The following is a 24755-nucleotide window of genomic DNA, read 5'->3' on the forward strand; positions in this document are numbered from 1 at the left end:
TTTGTCTGCTTTAATAATGTGACTGGAAAAAGGTGTTGGACTTCAAATATGTCCATTTCTTTCACACTTCACCTTTAAAAGTGAAGCCTTGTGGTTCCTGGAAGGAAAAACACGACTTTTTCAAGTCTTTGTCCTGTTTTTATGAGAAATGTACGACTTTAATGTGAAACATTCAGAGTTTTTTCTCTTGTTGTGTTTGTTTGAAGCTGCTTCCTGTTGGCTTCAGCTGTTTGGAGTTTCCATTTTCTAAACTTCTACATTCTGAACCTTCTTCAGCTCTGAACAGATGATGAAACACTGAATGATTTCAAGCTCACACTTTGTCTAATAAACTTACATCTTTCATTCTTTATACAGATTGAGGGACTGTGGTTTGTCAGAGATCAGCTGTGATTATCTGGCAGCAGCACTGAAGTCCAACCCCTCCCATCTGAGACAGCTGGAGCTGAGCTCCAACAACAAGCTGCAGGATTCAGGAGTGAAGCATCTGTGTGGTTTCCTGGAGAGTCCAGGATGTGGACTTGAAACTCTGAGGTCAGTCAGCATGTTTTAGTTGTGCTGAGATGAATATGATGTGAAAGTTGTGCTGACACTAAACTGCAGACATCAGGCTGATATTATACTGATCCACACTGAGGATCTTCATGGTAAAGTCTGTTTTCTTCTTCTCTGGTTTAGTCCATTGACTGCAGCAGAACAATGTTCACATTTCAAACCTTCAAAGAAGAAGAAAAATCCTCCACTGGATAATTCACTGTGAAACTCTCCAACTCTTCATTCCACCTTAAAGTCTGTCTGACACTGAAATCCAAAGCAAAATGTGCGTTTGCTTTACAGACAGCATACACACATCATCCAAAACACAGTCCAACATCCAAATCTCCTCCACTGCCAGCATGAATGATGGGAAAGAGAAGGAGGAACACTCTGACATTCAGGGTTAGAATGAGTTTCATGAAGCAGACTGTGAAGATCAAAGCTGCATTAGAAAGCTTACATGAATGAATGAGTGGACAGAAGTGGACAGAGATCATCTGAAGCACTTCAAAGGCTTTAAATCAGCACATTTCTCTTTATTCTTTATCAACTCTGTTAGTTTCTCTCAGTTTTCTGTGGAATGAAGCTAACAGCAGGCTAATAAGATGCTGACCAATAGGTTTCTATTAAAGGTTGTAATTTGTATATGAAAAAGTGCTTTGGCTCAGCAGGGATCAGCTTACAGGTAGAATACAGCTGCTGGATGGGATTAGCATGTCATAGCTATCTACCAAACTGCTAACTGGGGGATTTCAGGGCATCTATGGATCATTTTTGCTAACTGTTTATTCAGCTTAGGCTCACAGGGCTGCAGCCTGTGCCCTAGCTGTCATAGGGCAAGAGGCGTGGTCCACCTGCACAGGTGAGCAGTCCATCACAGGGCCAACAGAGAGAGACAGAGAAGCACTCTCTCACATCCACACCTACAGCCAATTTAGAAGCACCAATGAACCTAAGCAGCATTTCATTGGACTGTGGGAGAACATCCAACCTCCACAGAAAGGCCAACAAGCTTCAACCTACAACCTTCTTGCTTTAAGGCACTAGTGCCAACCACTTTTCCCCATTTCAGCCCAAATCCTGCATCTTCCTGTTTCTGACTCCAGGCCAGCTCCACTAACACTTTCTCATCAGACACTGCCACCTAGTGGAGGAAGTCTTAGTCCCATTTGAAGCTTCAGATTACAGTTAGTTCCTTTACAAAGAGGTGGAGGTGGTGGGGCCACAGCAGCATCATCACTGAGTGCCATAGGACACTTAACCTTTGTTTCCATATGCTGGGAACTTCCTGTTGTTCCAAGGAGGACTGGAAAATGTGTGAAAACCTCCCAGTCAGTTCCTCACAGCACACTTCAATCATTTCCCTCCCACAGCATCAGGACCAGGGCTTTTTCTCTCTTTGGTCCCACTAAGAGATTTCCACACAAACACCTCATCAGTGGGACTCTCAGAGCTACCAGCCCCAGGGCTCTCAAAATTTCAAAATCCCTGGTAGCCCTTCGGGCAGGGACTCTTCAGTTTTTGGTAGCCCAAAATAAATGTAAGTAGCCCGAATAAAAAAAGAGAGCAATTTTTTGATTGATGTTTTGTTTCCTGTTTTGTTTCCTTTACAATATTATACATTAAAGTATAATATTGTAAAGGAAACAAAACATTAATCAAAAAAATGTTGAAAAACAAATTACAACATTGTATAAAAATTACAATCATCAACTCAAATACTTGGTTCTAATTGAACAGAAATTTCTATGAACTTGTAAGAACTGTGTAGGACATGAATCAGTCTGTGTCAGATCCTGACTTTGAAATTTCCGCTGAAGTCACGGGTAAGAGACAAGTGGAACCAAGATCGAGGCCATTTGCTTTTTGAAGTTTGCAAAGACTGCTAAATTTTGCCAGTGGTAGTTCACTCTTTGCAACATAGTACGCTGTTCTAAACAGATTTTTCAGGTTTATTTTTAGTATGTTATTTGCAATTGGTGTTTGTTCTGGGAAAGATATTGCAGACTGAGCAATAATGCATTTCTTGCATTTCTCATGGGTTCTAATGGGGGCCTTTCTTAAAATGACTGGTCCCAGTAACAAAGGCGCTTGTCGACTCAGAAATCGAGAGAAAACCAACAACACACCCGGCAGAACATTATGTTATTTACACGGGTGCACATAAGTGGTCCGCATGTGCGCATTCGCTGTCAAAATAAAAGACACGCACCAGATAAGAAGTTGCAACGCGCGTTTGCATCCATATAAAAAGCACTGTTTTTGTCCGCTAGAGTGGGATTTTCACGGCACATTCCGCACCACATCTCTGTGCGTTCATCATTTGTTTGAAGCCAGCTCACCTCCTGCAACCACTTTTCTGAGAATACGCGCTTCTTTTGTGGTTCGGACTCCTTCTGACATTTCTTTGGAGGTGGAGGAACACCAAAGTAATTGCTTAAAGGAGCTTCTTCGACATCTTTAAGAGTTCTAAACAAATGTCTGTCCTCCTCCAGAAAATCTTATGTATGCAAACACGCGTTGCAACTTCATATCTTGTGCGCGTTTTTTATTTTGACAGCGAATGCGCACCTGCGGACCACTTATGTGCAGCCCTGGTTATTTAGCTCGTCATATTGCAGCCACAGAAATTATTTTGTCCATGAAACCATAAAGCTGCACTTTCTTTTTGCCTTATAGTCTGATTCGTCATAACTTTTCCGTTTTGTGGTAAGCTTTTCTTTGGCTGTCACTTCTTCACCCTGACCTCTCTTATTTGGCTCAGCAGAACTAAAATATATATCCTGCTGCTTTTACATACACACACATAACGGTCAGCGATTCTCTGCTCAATCAACCTCTCACATGTTTAAGCTTGCTGCGGGAGATTTCACTTGTCATGTTTGCATAGTAAGCTAACGATTGATAAGATGATGTCAGAGGAATTGGTGCGCAAATTATCATCACTCACCAATCAGTGCTGTCGCTCTCTATACACAGTTCCGCGATTGCAAAGTGAAAGCAAAAAACAAGCGCAAATTCAAACGCGATTTCAATATGTCACATATTGACAGTGGCTCACCGATGCCAATGACATAATTACCCAGCTACATTTCTGAAAGAATGCAAAAGCATTGACATATATTTTTCCTTCCTACAATAGCCCGACGGGCAGGGCAGAGATAGATTTTGGTAGCCCGACTGGAAAAATCGCTAGCCCCGGGACGTCGGGCTAGCGATTTTGCGAGCCCTGAGCCCTTTGCTACAATCACAAAGCTCTTCATTGAAATCAATGATATCAAAGCTGGAATCAAATGAGTCCAAGTCTTCTGCTGATTCAGCATCACATTCATCTTTGCTCCTTGTTCTGCATCCCCACCATGGACTTCATTCCTTTCCAAGCCAGCCTTGAGTGTCCTTTATTCAGCTCATCCTCTGCTTTACTTTTACACCTGATTTTAGCTGCTTTATCTCTCTTTCAACAAGTTTCTGTGCCTCAATCTTTTTCTTCTCTCCCTCATAACAAGACAGCTTCTTCTGCCTGAGAACATGTTGGAGTGATTTACTAATCCAGGGCTGCTTATTGGGGAAAATGCTTCCTGTTTCCAAAGTAATCCCCATTTTTCCCAGAAAGAAATGCAAGTAGAAATCGATGATCTAAGTGAGAACATGAGCCTTTAACAATAGCAGCAAAATATCTCTCCAATCTCAATACTCCCTCTCTCGACCTCTGGAACACCAGAGGTCACAATACATTGTGTTGGGTCACTCCTCGGCCCACTCAGCTGCTTCCATGTCCATCCATGGCATCGTGGACATCGGGGTCACCACTCCCGCTCTGACCCTCTCTAGCCATCCTCTGGCTCAGCAAATCAGACAACCTCATGTCATCTAAGTGGTCCAGTAATAAACACCAGCTCCCCCTCGAGAACACTCCATGCGTAAGATTAGGTTTTTTCTGCGTCCCTCTCTTGTGGTCCATCATGCCTCGGGCCTCCAGGATCCTCACCCCCCTGTGGTCGCCAAGATCTTCTGTAAAGCAAACCAAACACCTTTTCCTGCACCTCCCTAACTTATCATCTTTGGGACTCTTTAATCAAAAGCCTGATCCTAATTATCTTCTTGACTTATTGACTTGTATTTATATATATTCTTCAACGTTACTCATCATTTTAAAACTCTTAAAACGCTGCTTTCACGTCCCTGCATGCGTTTCCTGTCGCTTGCCTTATCTAATCATCAACATCCTGTACACAGAAGTCTCGCTGCTGCAAGGCCTCCACTCTGACCTAGAATCTCCTTTCACAAGAAAATCATTATAAGCGCCTATTCTACTAAAAGATCCAAAAAACAACCACTTTAATCAATTAAGTTTAAACATATAAGCAATTACTCCTGCATACATTTTATCATAGCTAAACGCTGCCTTGAAACAACTCCTGTGTGTTAACACTAACTTCATTTTAAAACTCACATTTCCTATGTTATAACCTGTTTTTGGTACAGCCTTTTTATTTCATCTTGCTCCTTTGATGTAACAATACCTTCTCATTCTAGTTTATCAGACTTAACCAAAATATATGCTTTCCTTCCTTTGGTCCTTCTCTAAAGCAAGAAACTCCTATTCAGTTCCTCTTTTCTGTCACTTGTTACAGGGCCAGCTCAAGTTCAGTTAAACGCTAAATTAATTTGAGGCCTTTTGCCTGGAATCAATACTGTCATGTGTGTTTATGGACTCTGTGTCTGTAAGCGTGTGCAATCCTTCAATAACTCATATCATCCTCACAGTAGATTGGCTAATCATAGCGCTAGCCAAAGGCTCGTGACCCACAAGAGACGAATTGAGCCACAACTCCCTTAAAGGCACAAAATGCAATATGTATAAAAAGTCATTTCTACGTATAAGCTCTCCCCTTTATCCTAAAAATAAATCTATGTAATATCTGTATGTGTGTCTTCTATTCATTAATGTAATTGTCAGTTATTTTCTCTCTTTATTTTACCTTCTTTTTGTTTACCTCTTTGTTTGTGACGTGGACATCCCTAAACCATCCTGAGTTCCGGCTTCAATTTCAACCCAATTGTACCCTCTATTCTCGCAGTCGAACTCGTCTGGGCTTCACCTTCCCACTGGCCCCTGTGCCCTTCTCTTAGTGTCCTTTGTTGTCTTGTGATCCCCAGCAAACACAGTCTGTTTCTTCTCTGTTTCTTCTCCGTTGCTCTTTTCAGTATTTTCCTTTTAGATTAAATCCCAGCCTGGCAAAATATCCCATTCAGTGTCTTTAAACAGTTATGTCACACTGTTCTTACCAGCCTGCAGTTCACCGTGCATTTTCCATCACGTGCTTTTCTTCCATGCTGCTGCTGGTATCGTCAGTGTAGTTTCAGTTGCACTGTCTTTTGCCTGCTGTTAATTCTTGAAGTCCACGATGTTCTGTCGGTCTTCATCAGGAGATTAACTGTCCTATGAGCTTCTTCTCAGGATCGGGACAAGTGGGAGGTCAAGCTGTAAAATTTTAAGCCAAAATCTGGCCTGTTTTCCTCCCAATTCTGTTAATCAATGGTTTTGTACTCAAGATTCTAGGTTGAAAGAAGTCCACCTGTATTGACACACTAAAGCATACAATTAATATCCTTTTCATTTCTTTTCTTAAAACCTCCATTTGCTTCATCTGCCTGGAGTTTAACTCGTATGTTTCTCTCTCTGTGTGCTCACTTGTCACAGTCAGTTCCTTTTATGGGCATGCAAAGTTCCTGTCACACACACCATTTCCTGTCAACCTTGCAGCTGCTCAGAACCATATTTTCTGTTTCTATCTCTCCTGTTTTGTTTTTTTTACAGGCTAATAAAACTCTTGTTTTACTAAGTCTTGATCTAAAACAATTCACCCTTATTTCACGCACACACTTCTAAATATACTAAATTCTTTGCGTTTGTCAGATCGTCTCACACACACACCGCCTTTTCTCTCACACTTCCACTTCTGCACTCACTCTACTATCAACTTTCATAGTGTTATTATTATTTATTATTTTGTACAAATCACACCCAATCACTCAAAACCTGCTACTCACAGCATTCACACACTTAAACTGTGACAAGAGTTGAGGAATATACTCACAACACGCTTTCCTAAGAGTATTTCAGACATGCCTTTCATAATCAGAAAGAGCAAGTCAAAGAAAACAATTGAAACCTCTATTAATTCTCACAGCACACACATAGAATAGAAAAAATAAAACACACCAGCATTTATTGCTGATGAGAGGTTACTCCTAAAAGTAATATGTTAGTCTTAAATATATACAGTGCACTCACTATATTTATATATCAAAACTCAGTCAATTACTATACATCCACTACGGCAACTCAAAACTTTATTTATAGCCCTCTAATGAACATAAATGGCGTCTTAAACACACACTCAACAATGTTTGCAGCAGTATTTGTAAAACCAACTGTGGTTTAAACAGTTCACTGCTGACTAATTTGCATTTTCACACTCACACACACAGAGATCACAGAGATCTCTTATTTTATATTACAAAGACCTCTTATATTTACAACCACTGTCACATCTGTCAGCTTTAGCGCCTAAACAATTTCGACAAATTTAAGTTAACGGTCCAACCGATAAAGTCCAACTTTTTTGTGATCAATTAACCAGTATCTGTCCAACAGTTTCTGGCCTCATCTCTAAAATCCCTAACTCAATTTAAAAGCGTCAACCAACCCAAACTTTGCCTGAAGCTCTATTTTTGGCATTTCACAGCCAAGGCTTACCCCGAAGTTTTAAGTTAAAGTTACACGCCCGAAGTCCAACTTCTGCTGGCCAAAAAAGCGCAGACTACCGTTCCAAACGGTAAGGAGACTCTAACTCCTAGTTATTCTGGAGTGCCCCAAGCTCCACAGTGACCAACTGACTATCCCTCTTCGAGGACAATGCCTAAGCGTCCTTGGCATTGGCAAGCGTTACCTCTGAGCACTGTGCTTCCTATCAGTCCAACTGACGTTCTTGAATAATTTATAATACTTTGGAACAACAGTAAAACAGCCAAAAAAGTGTAAGACTGAAGCAGGTCCAACCTTATAACCAATACGGGCTCCACCCCAAACAATAACCAAATTCCCTAATATACTAAAATCACTCAGCAGTCCAACTGCTTTCCACGGTCCAACCGTATTAAATCCTTTAGCGGTCCAACCGCATTCAATCATTTTTAGCAGTCCAACTGCATTAAATCCTCAGTACTGTCATGAGATTCTCATCAAAATCAAAGCAGACATTCCCCAGTAATTTCAGTGAGTAGACTTTAATTTGTAATGTCCAATTTGGCACACTTTGGAAATAATTCAACAGGTAGTGCCTTACCTTTGGATAAGCGGCTTAGAACAACAATGAGAAAAAGAGAGCTGATTATTAGCTCATCAAAACACAAAACAAAATCACAATGAATTATCGGTTAATTTCATTTAAAATAATTCATTAAGTATTTATGTACAATTCAAATTAGTTAATTACATATTTTGTTGGTTTGTTTTCTATTTTAATTATTTTACTGACACATTTAATGAATTATTTAATGATGTATTTATTTAATTCACGTTGCTACTCCTGGCCCTGCATCGCTGTTCATAAATACATTTTATTTGTCAGCTTCACCCATCAAAGTCAGGGGGCGGGGTTAATGCTGATCAAGTCAACACCATTGCTTTGGTCTGGTGGGCGTTCTTTTAGTGGGCTTTTCTCAATACTAAGTAGGCCTACACACCAGGGTTTGGACATGTGTGGACCCAAACTATACTTTTACCCTTTTTTGTGTGTCACCAAATACACTTTAATATTTTCTAGACAAGAATGTAGTGGCGTAATCTTTAACCTCTTTTGGCTCCAAACAGAAGTGACAGACTTGAGCAGGGTTCATTTAAAGGCTGACAGAAGTGGAGTGGTGACGGGGAGATGTTTGACAGGACAGTGTTTCAGCCTCCACAGGTTCATGTTGTGCTCCATCAGTCAGTGAAGATGAAGTCAGTGCTGATGAGGCTGTAGAGTGTGTGAGGGATGTGAATGAGGATGATGAAGATCTGATGATAGCAGATAAAAACAGGCTGCAGAGACTTTGAGCCATACAGGGCACACAGTGTGTGTACAGAACAGCTGAAATCATTATGGAGGCCTCACTGGGATATGGAAGCATCACAGTACAGCTTCAGTGAAGCATTAAAGTCTCTGATATGAGATGAGAAATGAAGCAGCCAGAGCTTTTTCATGAGTGGAAATCCACTGTGACTGTGAGCTGCTGCTACAGCCTCCAGATTAGCCAGAAGCTCATCCTGCTCAACATGGACCTGTGGTCAGAGTGTGTGCTGGATAATCCGGCCCAGGATGAGGCCAAACTGACATGGGATGAAATGTCTGTCACATAATTGAGCTTAGTGTAGTTTCATTTCTGCACAATTTAAAAACAACCAAAACTTTGTTCTGTCTTTTCTATGTTATACTGTAGACTTTCTTTGATACTGTGTCCAAAAGGAGCAGCTTTTACTTTGAACCTGTTTCCTCTTCAGGTTGGATGATGGAAGCAAATGAGTGTGTGATGTTCTTTCAGTGTTGCACTTTGTAGACGCTCCCTGAGCACTGGTCTCACAGCCAGCTGCACATAGAGACCAGTGTTGTTAGTCCAGGTCAGAAGATGACTTGTTGGAATGAAAATGAGCTTGTAGTTTGTCTGCTTTAATAATGTGACTGGAAAAAGGTGTTGGACTTCAAATATGTCCATTTCTTTCACACTTCACCTTTAAAAGTGAAGCCTTGTGGTTCCTGGAAGGAAAAACACGACTTTTTCAAGTCTTTGTCCTGTTTTTATGAGAAATGTACGACTTTAATGTGAAACATTCAGAGTTTTTTCTCTTGTTGTGTTTGTTTGAAGCTGCTTCCTGTTGGCTTCAGCTGTTTGGAGTTTCCATTTTCTAAACTTCTACATTCTGAACCTTCTTCAGCTCTGAACAGATGATGAAACACTGAATGATTTCAAGCTCACACTTTGTCTAATAAACTTACATCTTTCATTCTTTATACAGATTGTGGGGCTGTGGTTTGTCAGAGATCAGCTGTGATTATCTGGCAGCAGCACTGAAGTCCAACCCCTCCCATCTGAGACAGCTGGACCTCTACGACAACAACTTGCAGGATTCAGGAGTGAAGCATCTGTGTGGTTTCCTGGAGAGTCCAGGATGTGGACTTGAAACTCTGGGGTCAGTCAGCATGTTTTAGTTGTGCTGAGATGAATATGATGTGAAAGTTGTGCTGACACTAAACTGCAGACATCAGGCTGATATTATACTGATCCACACTGAGGATCTTCATGGTAAAGTCTGTTTTCTTCTTCTCTGGTTTAGTCCATTGACTGCAGCAGAACAATGTTCACATTTCAAACAGTGAGACTCAACGTATGGCCCGCGGCCCACACGCGGCCTGCCCACCTTCCCTGATTCAGAGAGAGGGGACCCTGATTAACTGTGTAGTGTTCTTCCTCACAGTTCTAAGTATCAGACACAACAATGAATAATCCACAGCTGACTGTCTTTAGCAGGTCAAAGGTCACGGCACACAGCAGACAGTGGGAAATATTATAACTCTGATCATTTATCAGCACATATCCATATGTATAAAAACAAAGCTGACACTGTGAGACTTGATCAGAGGTGTGATCATCACAGCAGAGGCCTTTGTGTCAAAGTCACTGAGGATCAAACAGAAACACATGAAGCAGATTTTCCTGTTCTGGCTTTTTATAGCAGATAACCTTCAAAATATTCTGCAGTCCATCAAAAACTGAAGCAAACCATGAATCAACATGTGAACATGAGCTGATGCTGCTGAAGTGAAGCAAAGTTACAGAGGTTTGATTACAGACACAGCTGAGAGTTTGTAATCTGTCATCATTTTAAAAGGTTTACATTTCTTCAGTATATCCACATTTGCAGCTGGTACCTCAACCTCCACTTGTCCAACACAACTGCTGTCCACTGCCTCCATGACATTGTGATTTTGCTGTTGGTCTTCTGTCAGATCTTCATCAATCACTTCTGCACGGGGCACACCTTCAGACTCTGCAGCTGCATAACGAAAGCCTGTAAGATAAAATTAGACATAAGGTAAATGTACACCAATATTCCAATGACAGGTGTGTGATTCATCTGGAAGTTATGTGCGGATTAGTGTACAGTGATAGCAATTTAGTATGTTTTTAGAGGGGGGGGGGGGGGGGGGGTTGTTTACCTCCGATGGGTGCTCTTTTTCGCTTCCGTTGCGTACGCCTTGAGTGCCGGTCCGAGTCTGATACAGGTATGTCGTCATGCCCCATGTGCAGTGTTGGTGCCCAGTCTGGATTTGTTACATCCATTTCATGTGCTGGTTTGCCTGCAATAATGCCAAATCATAAGCTACTCAGTCGACATGATGTGGTTCTGCAGCATCACACATTAGCATGTTTTATCTCATTATCTATGACCTCAGCACATTGAAAATAACACTAAAAGCCTTTCAAGAGTGATATGAATTAATTTAGAACTCACCGGAAAGAAAATGCCGTGAGCAAACCAACAAAAAGCTGGGGATTGCAGAGAACTCGATATCCGCTCGTCTCACCGCTGCAATCCAAGCCTGACGTCTTTGTTTAGTAATATCGGATACATGGGATCCCTCACGTTGCCTCCAGGATGGAAAACGATGAAAAGAGAGCCCGTTATCCAGCTTCTTGCCTTCACGATCGTGTGATCTAACGTTGCAACCGACAACACAACACGTACGATCCATAGCTGAAATGGTATCCTTTGGCGGCCAGCTGTCATGGCGAAAGGGGGCGTGGCCCATCTCCCGTGACATCATGCTCCAAAGCCCTATAGGTGGGAAAATGTACCATGTCGACCAATCAAAAATGATATGGAAACATGACATTTGGTTGTTTAGCAAAAGGGGGAAGTTTTAGGAGTGACCGGCAAGAGAGAGCGAGTGAGCGAAAGAGAGAGAGAGTTTTGATACGTGAGAGATTTGTGACGTTTACCGTGTTTGGTCTCAAGTTAGTTTGTTGTCTTGTGTATTTAGTGTGTAGCTGTTGTTTTGTTTTGTGTGTCAGTTCTACTAGTGATCGTCACAGTTGCTGCCTTAAAGCCAACAAAGGCAGATTGCAGTGTAAACGCTGAGTGACACACCTGCTGTCAGACCTGCAGGTTTATCCCTGTGCTGTTCTCATATGTGTTAGAGTGACACAAACTATTGTTTGACACCTGATTGTTCTGTAAATAGTTTGAAATGATTATATGAAAAACGTCTGAGCCTTGGCTGCATTTTTTGGTAAATAGTACCATATAACTTTGTTGTTTGCAAAACGTGTGCGTATTTTTAAAAGTGTACAATCTCTATTTGCATTTCAAGTTATGAAGATGATTCGTTAAACATGTGTGTGGTTTTTACAGTCAAAATATCACTTTCTACTTGTATTTTAAATTTTGTCTGAATTTAGATAAATTGTGCTGATACAGTTGGTCAAAATGAGAAAATAACAGATTGGCAAGATGAACTGTTTTTAAAGGTAAAATATAGAGGCCACATCAAAAGTAGTCAAGAAGGGTTAAAGGCTAAAAGCAAAGTTGTCACCAAGTACTGTTTATATTTGTGTGTATTGCTGCAGCTTTTTTGAGTATTAATTTGGTGCCTTTGTGTGAAATAATGGTATTGTGAGTGATCCATATAGTCACAAAGAATAGCCACTTGTTTCTGTGCTACCAAAGTTCCCCGGCTTTCATTCAAAATGTGTTTATCGTCAGCACCTGCACATTAAACTACTTAAACATTATAAATGTCTTCAAGCTCACACTGAGGCCTGTGGGGTACTATCAGCCACTGAGACAGTACACACATTTATATGTGTTTGTATATGAATATTTCATACTTTAAGACTGCCTGTTTATTTAAGGGAGATGAACAAAATACATTGGAATTGTACAAAATAATATCATGGATGATAAATTAAATAGATTTTAAGTAGATGCTTGTGCATTCTTAAAGTCTTATATGTTGAACTGAACTATGTGATCTGTTCAAAGCCTTAATCTTAATTTGAAGTGAAATGTGCATTTTGAGTTTATACACTATGTATATAAGGCGACCGTTTCCTTTTGCAGTATTTTTGTGTGGTGTACTTTTCTATGTCTTAACAAAAGGGGAACAAAGGTGTTTAAGTTCACCTAGGATGATGTGTTTTAATTTTCACATGGTCTTGCTTGAATTTGACCCTGACAAAGGCGTATGAACTCTGTCAGCTGTTTGGAGTTTCCATTTTCTAAACTTCTACATTCTGAACCTTCTTCAGCTCTGAACAGATGATGAAACACTGAATGATTTCAAGCTCACACTTTGTCTAATAAACTTACATCTTTCATTCTTTATACAGATTGAGGGACTGTGGTTTGTCAAAGATCAGCTGTGATTATCTGGCAGCAGCACTGAAGTCCAACCCCTCCCATCTGAGAGAGCTGGAGCTGAGCTCCAACAACAAGCTGCAGGATTCAGGAGTGAAGCATCTGTGTGGTTTCCTGGAGAGTCCAGGATGTGGACTTGAAACTCTGAGGTCAGTCAGCATGTTTTAGTTGTGCTGAGATGAATATGATGTGAAAGTTGTGCTGACACTAAACTGCAGACATCAGGCTGATATTATACTGATCCACACTGAGGATCTTCATGGTAAAGTCTGTTTTCTTCTTCTCTGGTTTAGTCCATTGACTGCAGCAGAACAATGTTCACATTTCAAACCTTCAAAGAAGAAGAAAAATCCTCCACTGGATAATTCACTGTGAAACTCTCCAACTCTTCATTCCACCTTAAAGTCTGTCTGACACTGAAATCCAAAGCAAAATGTGCGTTTGCTTTACAGACAGCAGTCCAACACAAACATACACACATCATCCAAAACACAGTCCAACATCCAAATCTCCTCCACTGCCAGCATGAATGATGGGAAAGAGAAGGAGGAACACTCTGACATTCAGGGTTAGAATGAGTTTCATGAAGCAGACTGTGAAGATCAAAGCTGCATTAGAAAGCTTACATGAATGAATGAGTGGACAGAAGTGGACAGAGATCATCTGAAGCACTTCAAAGGCTTTAAATCAGCACATTTCTCTTTATTCTTTATCAACTCTGTTAGTTTCTCTCAGTTTTCTGTGGAATGAAGCTAACAGCAGGCTAATAAGATGCTGACCAATAGGTTTCTATTAAAGGTTGTAATTTGTATATGAAAAAGTGCTTTGGCTCAGCAGGGATCAGCTTACAGGTAGAATACAGCTGCTGGATGGGATTAGCATGTCATAGCTATCTACCAAACTGCTAACTGGGGGATTTCAGGCCATCTATGGATCATTTTTGCTAACTGTTTATTCAGCTTAGGCTCACAGGGCTGCAGCCTGTGCCCTAGCTGTCATAGGGCAAGAGGCGTGGTCCACCTGCACAGGTGAGCAGTCCATCACAGGGCCAACAGAGAGAGACAGAGAAGCACTCTCTCACATCCACACCTACAGCCAATTTAGAAGCACCAATGAACCTAAGCAGCATTTCATTGGACTGTGGGAGAACATCCAACCTCCACAGAAAGGCCAACAAGCTTCAACCTACAACCTTCTTGCTTTAAGGCACTAGTGCCAACCACTTTTCCCCATTTCAGCCCAAATCCTGCATCTTCCTGTTTCTGACTCCAGGCCAGCTCCACTAACACTTTCTCATCAGACACTGCCACCTAGTGGAGGAAGTCTTAGTTCCATTTGAAGCTTCAGATTACAGTTAGTTCCTTTACAAAGAGGTGGAGGTGGTGGGGCCACAGCACCATCATCACTGAGTGCCATAGGACACTTAACCTTTGTTTCCATATGCTGGGAACTTCCTGTTGTTCCAAGGAGGACTGGAAAATGTGTGAAGATCTCCCAGTCAGTTCCTCACAGCACACTTCAATCATTTCCCTCCCACAGCATCAGGACCAGGGCTTTTTCTCTCTTTGGTCCCACTAAGAGATTTCCACACAAACACCTCATCAGTGGGACTCTCAGAGCTACCAGCCCTTTGCTACAATCACAAAGCTCTTCATTGAAATCAATGATATCAAAGCTGGAATCAAATGAGTCCAAGTCTTCTGCTGATTCAGCATCACATTCATCTTTGCTCCTTGTTCTGCATCCCCACCATGGACTTCATTCCTTTCCAAGCCAGCCTTGAGTGTCCTTTATTCAGCTCATCCTCTGCTTTACTTTTACACCTGATTTTAGCTGCTTTATCTCTCTTTCAACAAGTTTCTGTGCCTCCATCTTTTTCTTCTCTCCCTCATAACAAGACAGCTTCTTCTGCCTGAGAACATGTTGGAGTGATTTACTAATCCAGGGCTGCTTATTGGGGAAAATACTTCCTGTTTCCAAAGTAATCCCCATTTTTCCCAGAAAGAAATGTAAGTAGAAATCGATGATCTAAGTGAGAACATGAGCCTTTAAAAAGTCCCAGTGGGTGCAGTCAAAGCAGTCCCTCAGTCCCAGTATATAGTCTTTGGTCCAGACTGGAACAACTGTGTGCCCAGTTTGAGCTCTCTTCAGTGCTGTGACCTGACAGACCCAGAGGGGCCATCACATCACATTTAGAAGCTCCCCTAATGGAGCCACAACACATGTCCAACACTTAGTCTGTCTTGTTGGACCAACTGGAAGAAATGATTCAAGGACTTAGTCACAGAACAGAGATTCAAATCTCCAAAATCCAACTGGCTGCATCAGGACATATAGTCTGAAACTCTGCACAGTTTCCTGTTTGAAGCTGCTTCCTGTTGGCTTCAGCTGTTTGGAGTTTCCATTTTCTAAACTTCTACATTCTGAACCTTCTTCAGCTCTGAACAGATGATGAAACACTGAATGATTTCAAGCTCACACTTTGTCTAATAAACTTACATCTTTCATTCTTTATACAGATTGATGAGCTGTGGTTTGTCAAAGATCAGCTGTGATTATCTGGCAGCAGCACTGAAGTCCAACCCCTCCCATCTGAAAGAGCTGGACCTGAGCTGGAACGAGCTGCAGGATCCAGGAGTGAAGCAGCTGTCTGATCTTCAGCAGAGTCCAGACTACAGACTGGAGACTCTGTGGTCAGTAGAGTGATGGAGTGAGTGGGTGGTGCTGTCAGCAGTATTGTACTAAACACAGTCAGTATGAAACAAAGATCCAGTGTTTCCTGTAAAGCTGCAGCTTCTCAGTGAAGCTGTGAGAGGAGAATGGTGACAGGCTTCAGGATTGGACACAAACACTTCCTGTTTCTGACCTTTATGGTCACCATGGTAACGGCTGACACGCTCTGATCAAACACTGTCAACAGCCAATCAGCTCTCTGAACAAAGCAGCACGCAGACCAATGACTGCATTCGTTTCCAAGTTTAAAGCAGTGAAGAACACAGTCTGTAGGTGAGGAAGAATTTAGTGAGAGCAGATGTTTGGATGGAATTCCTCCAGTTAACAGCTGGAACCGTCCATCTGGATTGTTGGGCTTGTTGTTGGGGTTCCTACAGAGCTCAGAGTGGACACACCAAGGTTCTTCTAATGAATGAAAGTCCAAACTCAAACTAGGAGGGAAAAACATTTTCATCAACTTCAATAAAAATCCAAAGATTAGAAAAAGTGAAGCAACAATGAGTCCTAGTACAGTCCCAGCACTGAAGTCCCTGCTGCTCTTTATACTGGATGTGCTGCATCACTGACTGACAGCTGATGAAGAGTCTCTGGAAACACTCGTTTATCTCCTCTGCTCTTCCTTCTTCTCTCTGCAGGTGGAGCTGATGATGGTAAACAGGACGGTGTGTGTGCTGAGAGAGGAGGAGCTGTGTCCTGATGATCCAGAGAGGTTGAAGCAGCAGCAGCTTGTGTGTAGAGACGCTCTGACTGGGCCATGTTACTGGGAGGTGGAGAGGAGAGCTTCATCCAGCAGTGACTGACAGAGGAATGAGAAGAAGTGCAGATAACTGTCAGTGCTGCAGAGTGAACTGCTCTGAGAACAGCTCCACTGTCAGACACAATGTAGAGTCCAGCATCATCCCTGTGTGTCCCTCTGGATCTGACAGAGGATCATCAGTGTATCTGGACTGCTCTGCTGCTGCTCTGTCCTTCTACAGTCTCTGCACAGTCTCTGTCTGACTCTGGCTTCAGACCCTCCTGGATCAAACTCACCTGGAAAGACTTTCAAAAATCACTCAATAGATTTGAATACAGAATATATTTGATATATACTGTAGATGTACTGTAGAGTTGCAGTATGTCACTTGTAAATACAGTCTGTGAGCAGCTGTGAGCTGAAAGATCTTTCTAGAAACACGAAATGTTTTCACTCTTCTGTTGCTTTTTCATATATTTCCACAACATTAATATTGATCCCACCTGTCTCACCTCTTTCATGCTTTTATACATAATAACAGGACACGTGTGATCTGAGCGCTGCTGTGGTTGCTGTGCTGCACGTCTTCATTTAGATAACAGAGACATCTAGTGGTTCAGAGGGAGAACTGCAGGAGGTGGAGCTGTGTTTTAGCATGGAAAACTTTTTATCTTTTAGGCGCAGATACAAATATGACAAGTATCAGTGTGAGATACAAAAGGTCACATCAGTCAGCAGAGGGAACAGTGATCACACAGCAATGTAAGAATAGAAACATAACAGTGAATCTGGACATGTATACAGAGGGAAGCAAACAAACAGGATGTAACACTACATTAAAGCCACAAATGGGAAGAAAACAAACACAAAGGAAAATATATTTGATCTCAGGAATCCAAATCAGATGCTTTAGAGCAGGGGTCGGCAACCCTGGGCACGCGTGTCACAGCTGCCACGTGAAGGGTTAACTGATGGCACGACCATAGCTGGACTGGCCATCGGGCATACCGATGGTGATTTTTCGTTTTTAATGGGCCGATGATGTTTTTTTTATTTTTTTGTAACGGTATAAACAATGAAAGATGGCGGATTGGCCGGATGCTGGTCGATGTGTAGAAATAAGTCAGTTGTTTGGTGGTGGCTATGGCGGAGCTTCCACAGAGGCAGCAGGTGGATGAGGGAAAGGGGAGGCAGGAGGAGCAGAGACCCGAGGCGGCCGCCGGTCCGAGTGTCAGGTGAACTGAACTTCAGGTAAGAAGTTATGACCTGCAGTCTGTCTGGGTCAGATATAAACCAAGTTTAGGTGGAGTTTATTTTCCTTGTGCTGACTTTTTACAGTCAGTTATAATAACTCCCACTCAGAGGAGACCAGAGATCACATTAACATGTGTGTCTCTGTAGTAACAAACATGCCATATTAGCCCAGTTTATTTTTCTTATCATTGTTGTGAGGAGACCATAAATAGCATTTGTATTTTCTGTTGTACAGTTCATTTGCTGTTATGGATAAAAAGTCTTTTTTTGTTTCAAAGTAGCTGATAAATATTCGTTGATAGCTGCAAACATCTGTGCACAAATATAATCCTATGAAGTGGTTCTATATAGTGTGTAATTTATTGCTAATGCAATCATATGGCACATTGACTTCTGAGGAAATGTTAGATGCACTCATCATCAGAAAGGTTGCCGACCTAAACCAGGGGGTTTAGAGCATCATAGAGTTTTTGTGGTTTGTTTTCTTTAAGTCATTTCACAGATTTTGTCTATAATTTCAATTCCTTGAATAAAACAACAAACTTAGGGGATGATTTTGTAATCCAACTTTATGTATGAAAGATTTGACTAAACATAAAACAATCTTCCAACTCAGTCGTCATTCTTATCTTGTGAAATCAAACCAAATGTTCTGTTGTCTCTAAATCAGGGATTGATGAAATCTTTGGTTGCATCCATTTATGAACATGTTCTCATTCATATTAAATCGTAGTCTAAGTCCTTCTTTAGAGGGATAAATGTCATTCATTATCTTCAAATGTGTTTCTGTTGTTTTGGGGGGAAGTTTGAAGTCCATTGTTCAAAGTCTGTTAATGAAACTTTATGAAGTTTATGTAGGATGTTTTTCCTATTTTGTATTTGTTTGAATTATGATGTATTTCTGACTCTTTCTGCCATGATGCCAGGTCTCTCTTGAAAACAACATTTTTAATCTCAATTAAATTTTCACCTGGAGAAATAAAGATGATAATAATAATTTTGTCTTCAGGGAATCATTTCTCTGTAAAACAGCTTCTTCTGAAACTCTTGTTACATTTCTTGTTTATTGTTTGCTGGTTGTAGAAAAATGTCATCGTCTCTGTGTGAACTTAAACTCTACATGTGGTGTCAGCTATAAACGAGCTCTAGAGTCTAATAACGATGCTTTTATTATTGTCTGGTATCCAACCTAACCCTGGACCTCTGGCTGAATGTGAAACACCAGCAGATGTTAAAAACTGTCTGGGTTACACGTGCATCACGTCGTGTGCTTCCTGACATGGATATGATTGGAATCTGGGCCTGTTCAAGCGGTGCTGGTATCATTGTTGTTTCTGAGACTTTCCAAATCTTTACTGGATAAAAACGTAGCAACTGATGGATTTAACATTTAGCTCTCAGACTGTCCCAGAAAAGGCGGAGGTCTGGAAGTTTATGTGAAGCTCTGTCTTGCTGCTCAAGTCTTGTTCTCTCCATCTGCACCTCAGCCATTTGAAATCTTGGCCTTAACTATTGATCTGTTTGGAAATCAGACTGTTGTTGGCTGCTATCAGCCTCCACCTGCTTCCCCCAGCACATCACCGTCTCTGGTTCAACTTTTATCTGAGCTGCATTTTAATGACGTCTTTCAGATGGATGATTTTCATTGGGACTGGCTTTCTTCTGTGTCTGATGATTTTAAGGCACGCTGCTTGTTTTTAAAACTGACTCAAATTATTTAAAGCCTCACACGCCTTGATCCTAAACACCCAGATAAATCTGCTCTTATTGACCTTTTTTAACTAATATGCTGCGTAAGTTTTCCACATCTGCAGTTTTTGCCAACGACCTGAGTGATCACTGCATAGTTGGTGCTGTGAGAAACACTAAAATCTCACGCTCCGAGCCCGCATCAGTTTGAACTGAGGTCGTATTAAACAGGCTGACAATGTCAGTTTGGGAACATTTACAGGAGAGTTGTGTCTACTTTGTGGACAGACACGCCCCTTTTTGCCAGGTCAGGGTGAAAGGTCGGGACAGGCCTGGTTTGGTTCAGTACCGGCCGATCTCCTACATGAGAGAAACCAGGCCTGGGCAGGAAGTCTGGCTCTGATGCTGATTGGCTACGTTTTCATTAGCTGTGTAATCGGATTACTGCCTCCATCATCAAGATGTAACTATTTTTTACTTTAACGACTGACAGTCCAAACGACCGTAGGAGGTTTTGGCAAACTATAAAGTGTCTCTGCCAGCTGTGACTCCTCAGAGCTTCCTCCTCACTTAAATATCGACTCCACTCCTGTGTCAGACAAAACTGAAATGTTGCTTTAACAAACACTTTGTTGCTTCTTGCTCTTTGTTCAGCACAGTATCTGATGGTAAACCTCTTGCACACAACTCTGCTCGTAGTTCCTGCTTACTGATACCTTTTCCTTCACACCTGTCACAGTAGAAGAGGTTTGTAAGGCTTTGAATAGCCCCAACACCAGAAACTCGTCCTCACAATCGTTCTCCTTCCTTCTTGCACTTGGCTGCAAATATCATAGCTGAGCCAGTGTCTTATATTTTTAATCTTTCTCTACAACAGAAGAACACCACTATACTCTGTGTTCTCTGGTTAGCTCCTTCAGCTGCCAGTGGGACGTGCTGTGGCACTATCGGTTGCTGAGCCTTTATATTGTTAGTTAGAAACTACAAATATAATGGCTCACTGTATTTCAGAATCAGAGAAACTTTATTAATCCAGGAGGGAAACTGAGTTGTCATAGCAGCAAATATACAAGAAACAACAAGCACTCATATAAAGTGAGTGTAGAAACAGAGTTATGATAAATAAATATTCAGATAAATAATATCAATATATAATATAAATAATCTATAATCCAGTTTTGAGTTCCCTCCCCAGACACCTTAACACCCACTCACATCCTGGGCCATCTGACCTCAGGAAATCACATGATAGGGTGGGGCCAGGTTTCACAATGAGCTCACCCGAAACCCTGGCTGATTAGGACCCCCACCCGCTTTCACACCTTGGCTCATGTGATTACGTAGAGGATCATCAGGGGGTCCTTTGTCCCTCTTTGGGGGGAAACTCCCACTGGGTTTAAATCTGGGACTCCCCACCAACTGACCCTTAGAACTGAAGAAGCTTCTCAGATGAGAGGTGAAACGTCTTCAAGCAACTCAAAGAAGTCCAGACGCTTTTCTTTGCAAGCTCCTTAGTCTACAATGACCTGGATGACTGAGAACCGTCACAGACAACTCAGTCCCATATTTTAGGTTATTCTGAATAAATCGTTCATGCCCTCTCTTTGGAAAGAAGCTGTTGTGGTTCCTGGTCCTAAATCTAGTCGTCCAAAAGTTCTAAACGACTTCAGGCCTGCTGCCCTCACCTCAGTCTTTGAAAAAATCATCAGAAATGTGATTATGGAAGACACTGAACTTCAGCTTGATTCAATGCAGATTGCACATAAGCCCAATAGAGGAGTGGAGGACGTGCTTTTGATTCTACTTCACCTGATTGTCAAACATGTAGAGAGTAAAGGACTTCAGTTCATCGATTTCTCTGCTTCTTTCAATAACACAGCCCCAGATTTGAATCAAAAGACTTTTAGAACAGTTTGAAATCCGGACAAACCTGAGCAAGTGCAGTCATATAAATATCTTGATGACAAATGCTATTATTTTTCTGTAAAGCAAATTGACCTAAAAGTAAAGTAACCTTGATATGTCAGGATGTAGATGTCCCACCCAACAACGTCACCCAGCCCTGAAACATCGGTACTGTTCAAGGCAGCATTGCTGTCCACACGTCCATCAGAGTGTTTCTTTGGACTTCATGGTGTTGCTGCTCCCAGTATTCTCTGAGACAACCTCTGAGGCCGTCACAGAGCAGCTGTATTTGTACTGACATTACATTACACACAGGTGCACTCTATTTAGTCATTAGCACTCATCAGGCAATGTCTATGGGCAACTGACTGCACTCAGACCAAAGGGGGCTGAATAATAATGCACATAACAATTCTCTTCACTCTGCTGACAAGAGATTCAACCCCCACTATGAGCACCTTCTAAAGAGCACCATTGAAAGTATCCTCACCAACTGCATCACTGTGTGGTATGACTCCTGCACTGGGTCCTGCAGGAAAAATATGACAACGGGTAGTGAGAGCAGTGGAGAGGATTGCAGGGTCCTCTCTTGCCTCCCTCCCCAGGAGATCTACTGTGCCTGCCTCATTCGAAAGGTCCTCTTCATTACAGGTGACTCCACTCATCTCTTCAACAGCGTCTTCAGTTTGCTGCCATCAGGAAGGATACTGAAGAGACCTTTTGACCTTTACATTTTCGTTAATATCTTTAAAACAGAAGCAGCAGAAACGAGAATTTTAGCAGCACAAACCAGCACAAGCGTAGCACAGTTGATTGACACCAGTTTTGTTTGATTTAATTAATGTGGGGGGGCTGGTTGACCTCTGGGGACCTCTAGAAATTTTCTTGAATATCTTTAAAATGATAGCAGCACAAACAAAAATTTTTACAGCACAAACGTAGCATAAACGTTTGATACCACTTTTGTTGGATTTGAAGAAGGTGGGGGGTCGCGGGAAAAACCAGCAAAAGGACTCAAGCAGCCGGGCTATGTAAAAGGTGTAGGGGGGCATGTTTGCGGTCACGTCCAGCGGGTGTGTGGGCTGTTTGAGTCATCTGTTACCAGGCAAACTCCAATGCAGCAGGCTGCTGAACACACACAGGCCTCCTGCATCCTCCTCTTCAGCTCTGCTTGCCCGATATTGTGACCTAAGCAGGGTCGGGCCTGGTCAGTACTTGGATGGGAGACCGCCTGGGAAAACCAGGTGCTGTAAGCTTTTGCACTTCCACACACAAACTGCAGAGGGCACTTCTGCTTTTGCTTAGAGGCATGAGAAGTTAACATTTATGGGTGATAAAATCCTTTTTCTATATTTTTAACATGAGAATATCAGTTTTCCATCTTGTGTTCCAGAGTAATCGGACAAAAGACAAACGTAGAACAAGGAAAAAAGAGGCCAAGTGTCTCACCTATAAAACAAAATGACTGTTTTCTGAATAGTCTCACACAGATAAACATTTGCAGGGAATACCTTTTCCTTCAAAACAAACGTCACAGACTGTGTTTTTCTTTACTGATTGTATTTGAGTAGAAACTCAGATTAAAATGGCATCAGTGCTCATAAAATGATTTAACTGTAAAAGTAGGTGTAGTGGATCACTTTGCATAGATCTAGATAAAAGTGCTGTAAGCAAAGACTACAGTGGTCATTGAGCAGCTGTTCCTATAATGTGAATCTGGGATAAAGGCACAGATTATTTGTTTGCCTTTGTTTCCTGGTTCTTTCTTTCTTATCCAAATGGAAAAAGAGAGCATAAAAGTACTGTTTACAAGCAGCTTATCTATCTCATTGTGCCCACTATCATAAAATCTTGGTTGACTGAGCACTGAGCCATCTACCACTCGAAATTGAACCTGTGTGGGACAACAACAAAGTCCAGTATACTAAGTTTCAGTAATGTGCAGTTTTTTCTGTGGAAGATGTAAATCTAAATAGATGTCCTATTGTATGCATAATATACCACTGAACTTTATAAAACAACTTCTAAAAGCAAATTTCGATTTATTTTAGATTTTCTCAAATCCAAACAGTGCTAAAAGCATGCACACAGTCAAATATTTTTCATACGAGGTGCTGAAGGTTCTGCAATGTTCTGTCAGTGCGCCCCAGGGCAGCTGTGGCTACAATGTAGCTGCCATCACCAGTGTGTGAATGTGTGAATGATGTATCTGTGGCTTTTTGTCACACTTGGAAACCACGGTGTTGTGCAGCTATTTGCCTTGTTGCAGGGTTTTTAAAAAACTGCAGTTTTGATTTTAGTGAAAGACACCGTCTCATGACTCATTGAGTGCCGCGACTGACGAGCCAATCCGTGGCCTGCAGTCTGACGATGTCACATTTCCTGACTGCTTGGAACCCCGACTAAGTCGTCCTGTAGCCCACATCATAATGTTTCCATCTCTCTGCTTGACTGCGGGGATGCTATTTTTTGCATCACACTCCTATTTCAAAAGGTCAGTTAAAGCCACATAATTGGAATTTGGTTTCATCTCCCCACAGCACTTTCTCCAAAGTCTTCCCTGAATCATTTAGATGTTCACTGGCACTTGAGATGGGCCTATACATGTTTCTCCTTGAACAGGTAGCTACCCTATGTTAGCCTAGCTTTCTATCACTGATGCTCTGTGTGTATTGTTATGGTTCAAAATATGGGGATGGAGACAAGAGACAAGAGACAAGAGAAACCACAATAACAACACTGGTCCGGCCGGGTTAAGTCAAACGATGATTTTAATGATCACACGCGTGGGAGATGGACACCGTATGCAGACAGCCTCAGATCTCAAAATGGTGGAGCATTGATCAAACTCTTATAGCCTCTGGTTCTCCCACCTTATCATAAAAGCCTAAACATTCACATGCTTTTCTCTCACACGGCGCCTAAGCTACGACCTTGGCTCCCCGTTTATCTGCTCCTGCTGAGTTGGGGCAGAAAACTCCAGCATGTTCTGTTCTCTTCTAATCAGACAAATAAGGCGATGGCTTTCTGCAGCAGTATTATGCATCATAAAACAATATCATTCATCCACAATAAATCAGCAGTCTAATGTAATGCAAATCAGTTTAACTAATGCAATAGTTATCAGCTTCTTCTAATTCAGGAGAATAATGCAAACTAAAACTACATAATAATTCACAATCTTTAGTTAGGGGTATAACATGGCATAAAATAATATTATAATCTAACAGTATGCTGCTGCCTCTCTCTCATGTTACTTAAAAAATTAACCCCACAGCTTCAATAACCGTATCTAAAAATCTCTCAGTGAAAGTTACGGTTGTAGGTTTGGAAACATTTTGGGGTAGCCAGTGTTAAATAGAGACAGGGCCACATTCTTTATCTAGTCATTGTAATGAAAGAAGCACATTAAAAACTATATGAGAGTTTGCTTTTAAC

At 41.6% G+C, this 24755-nt stretch overlaps 2 protein-coding genes across 2 annotated transcripts in view; both read left to right on the top strand.

Annotated features, from left to right (window-relative positions):
* The window catches only part of LOC146676544 (protein NLRC3-like), a 47664-nt gene extending 47079 nt beyond the window's left edge, over positions 1 to 585 (top strand). Inside the window, exon 6 of the mRNA XM_085402115.1 lies at positions 358 to 585. Within this exon, the coding sequence (XP_085258241.1) occupies positions 358 to 553 (196 nt within the window). The 3' untranslated portion in view covers positions 554 to 585. The remainder of the gene's footprint in view (positions 1 to 357) is intronic.
* Positions 1 to 24755, top strand: part of LOC146676534 (carboxy-terminal kinesin 2-like) — a 296438-nt gene that overhangs the window by 265566 nt on the left and 6117 nt on the right. The gene's annotated exons all lie outside the window — the stretch shown is intronic.

Source organism: Rhamphochromis longiceps, linkage group LG3, assembly GCF_057381845.1.
Source record: "Rhamphochromis longiceps isolate RC_006_pf linkage group LG3, R_longiceps_female_GT1.1, whole genome shotgun sequence".
NCBI lineage: Eukaryota > Metazoa > Chordata > Actinopteri > Cichliformes > Cichlidae > Rhamphochromis > Rhamphochromis longiceps.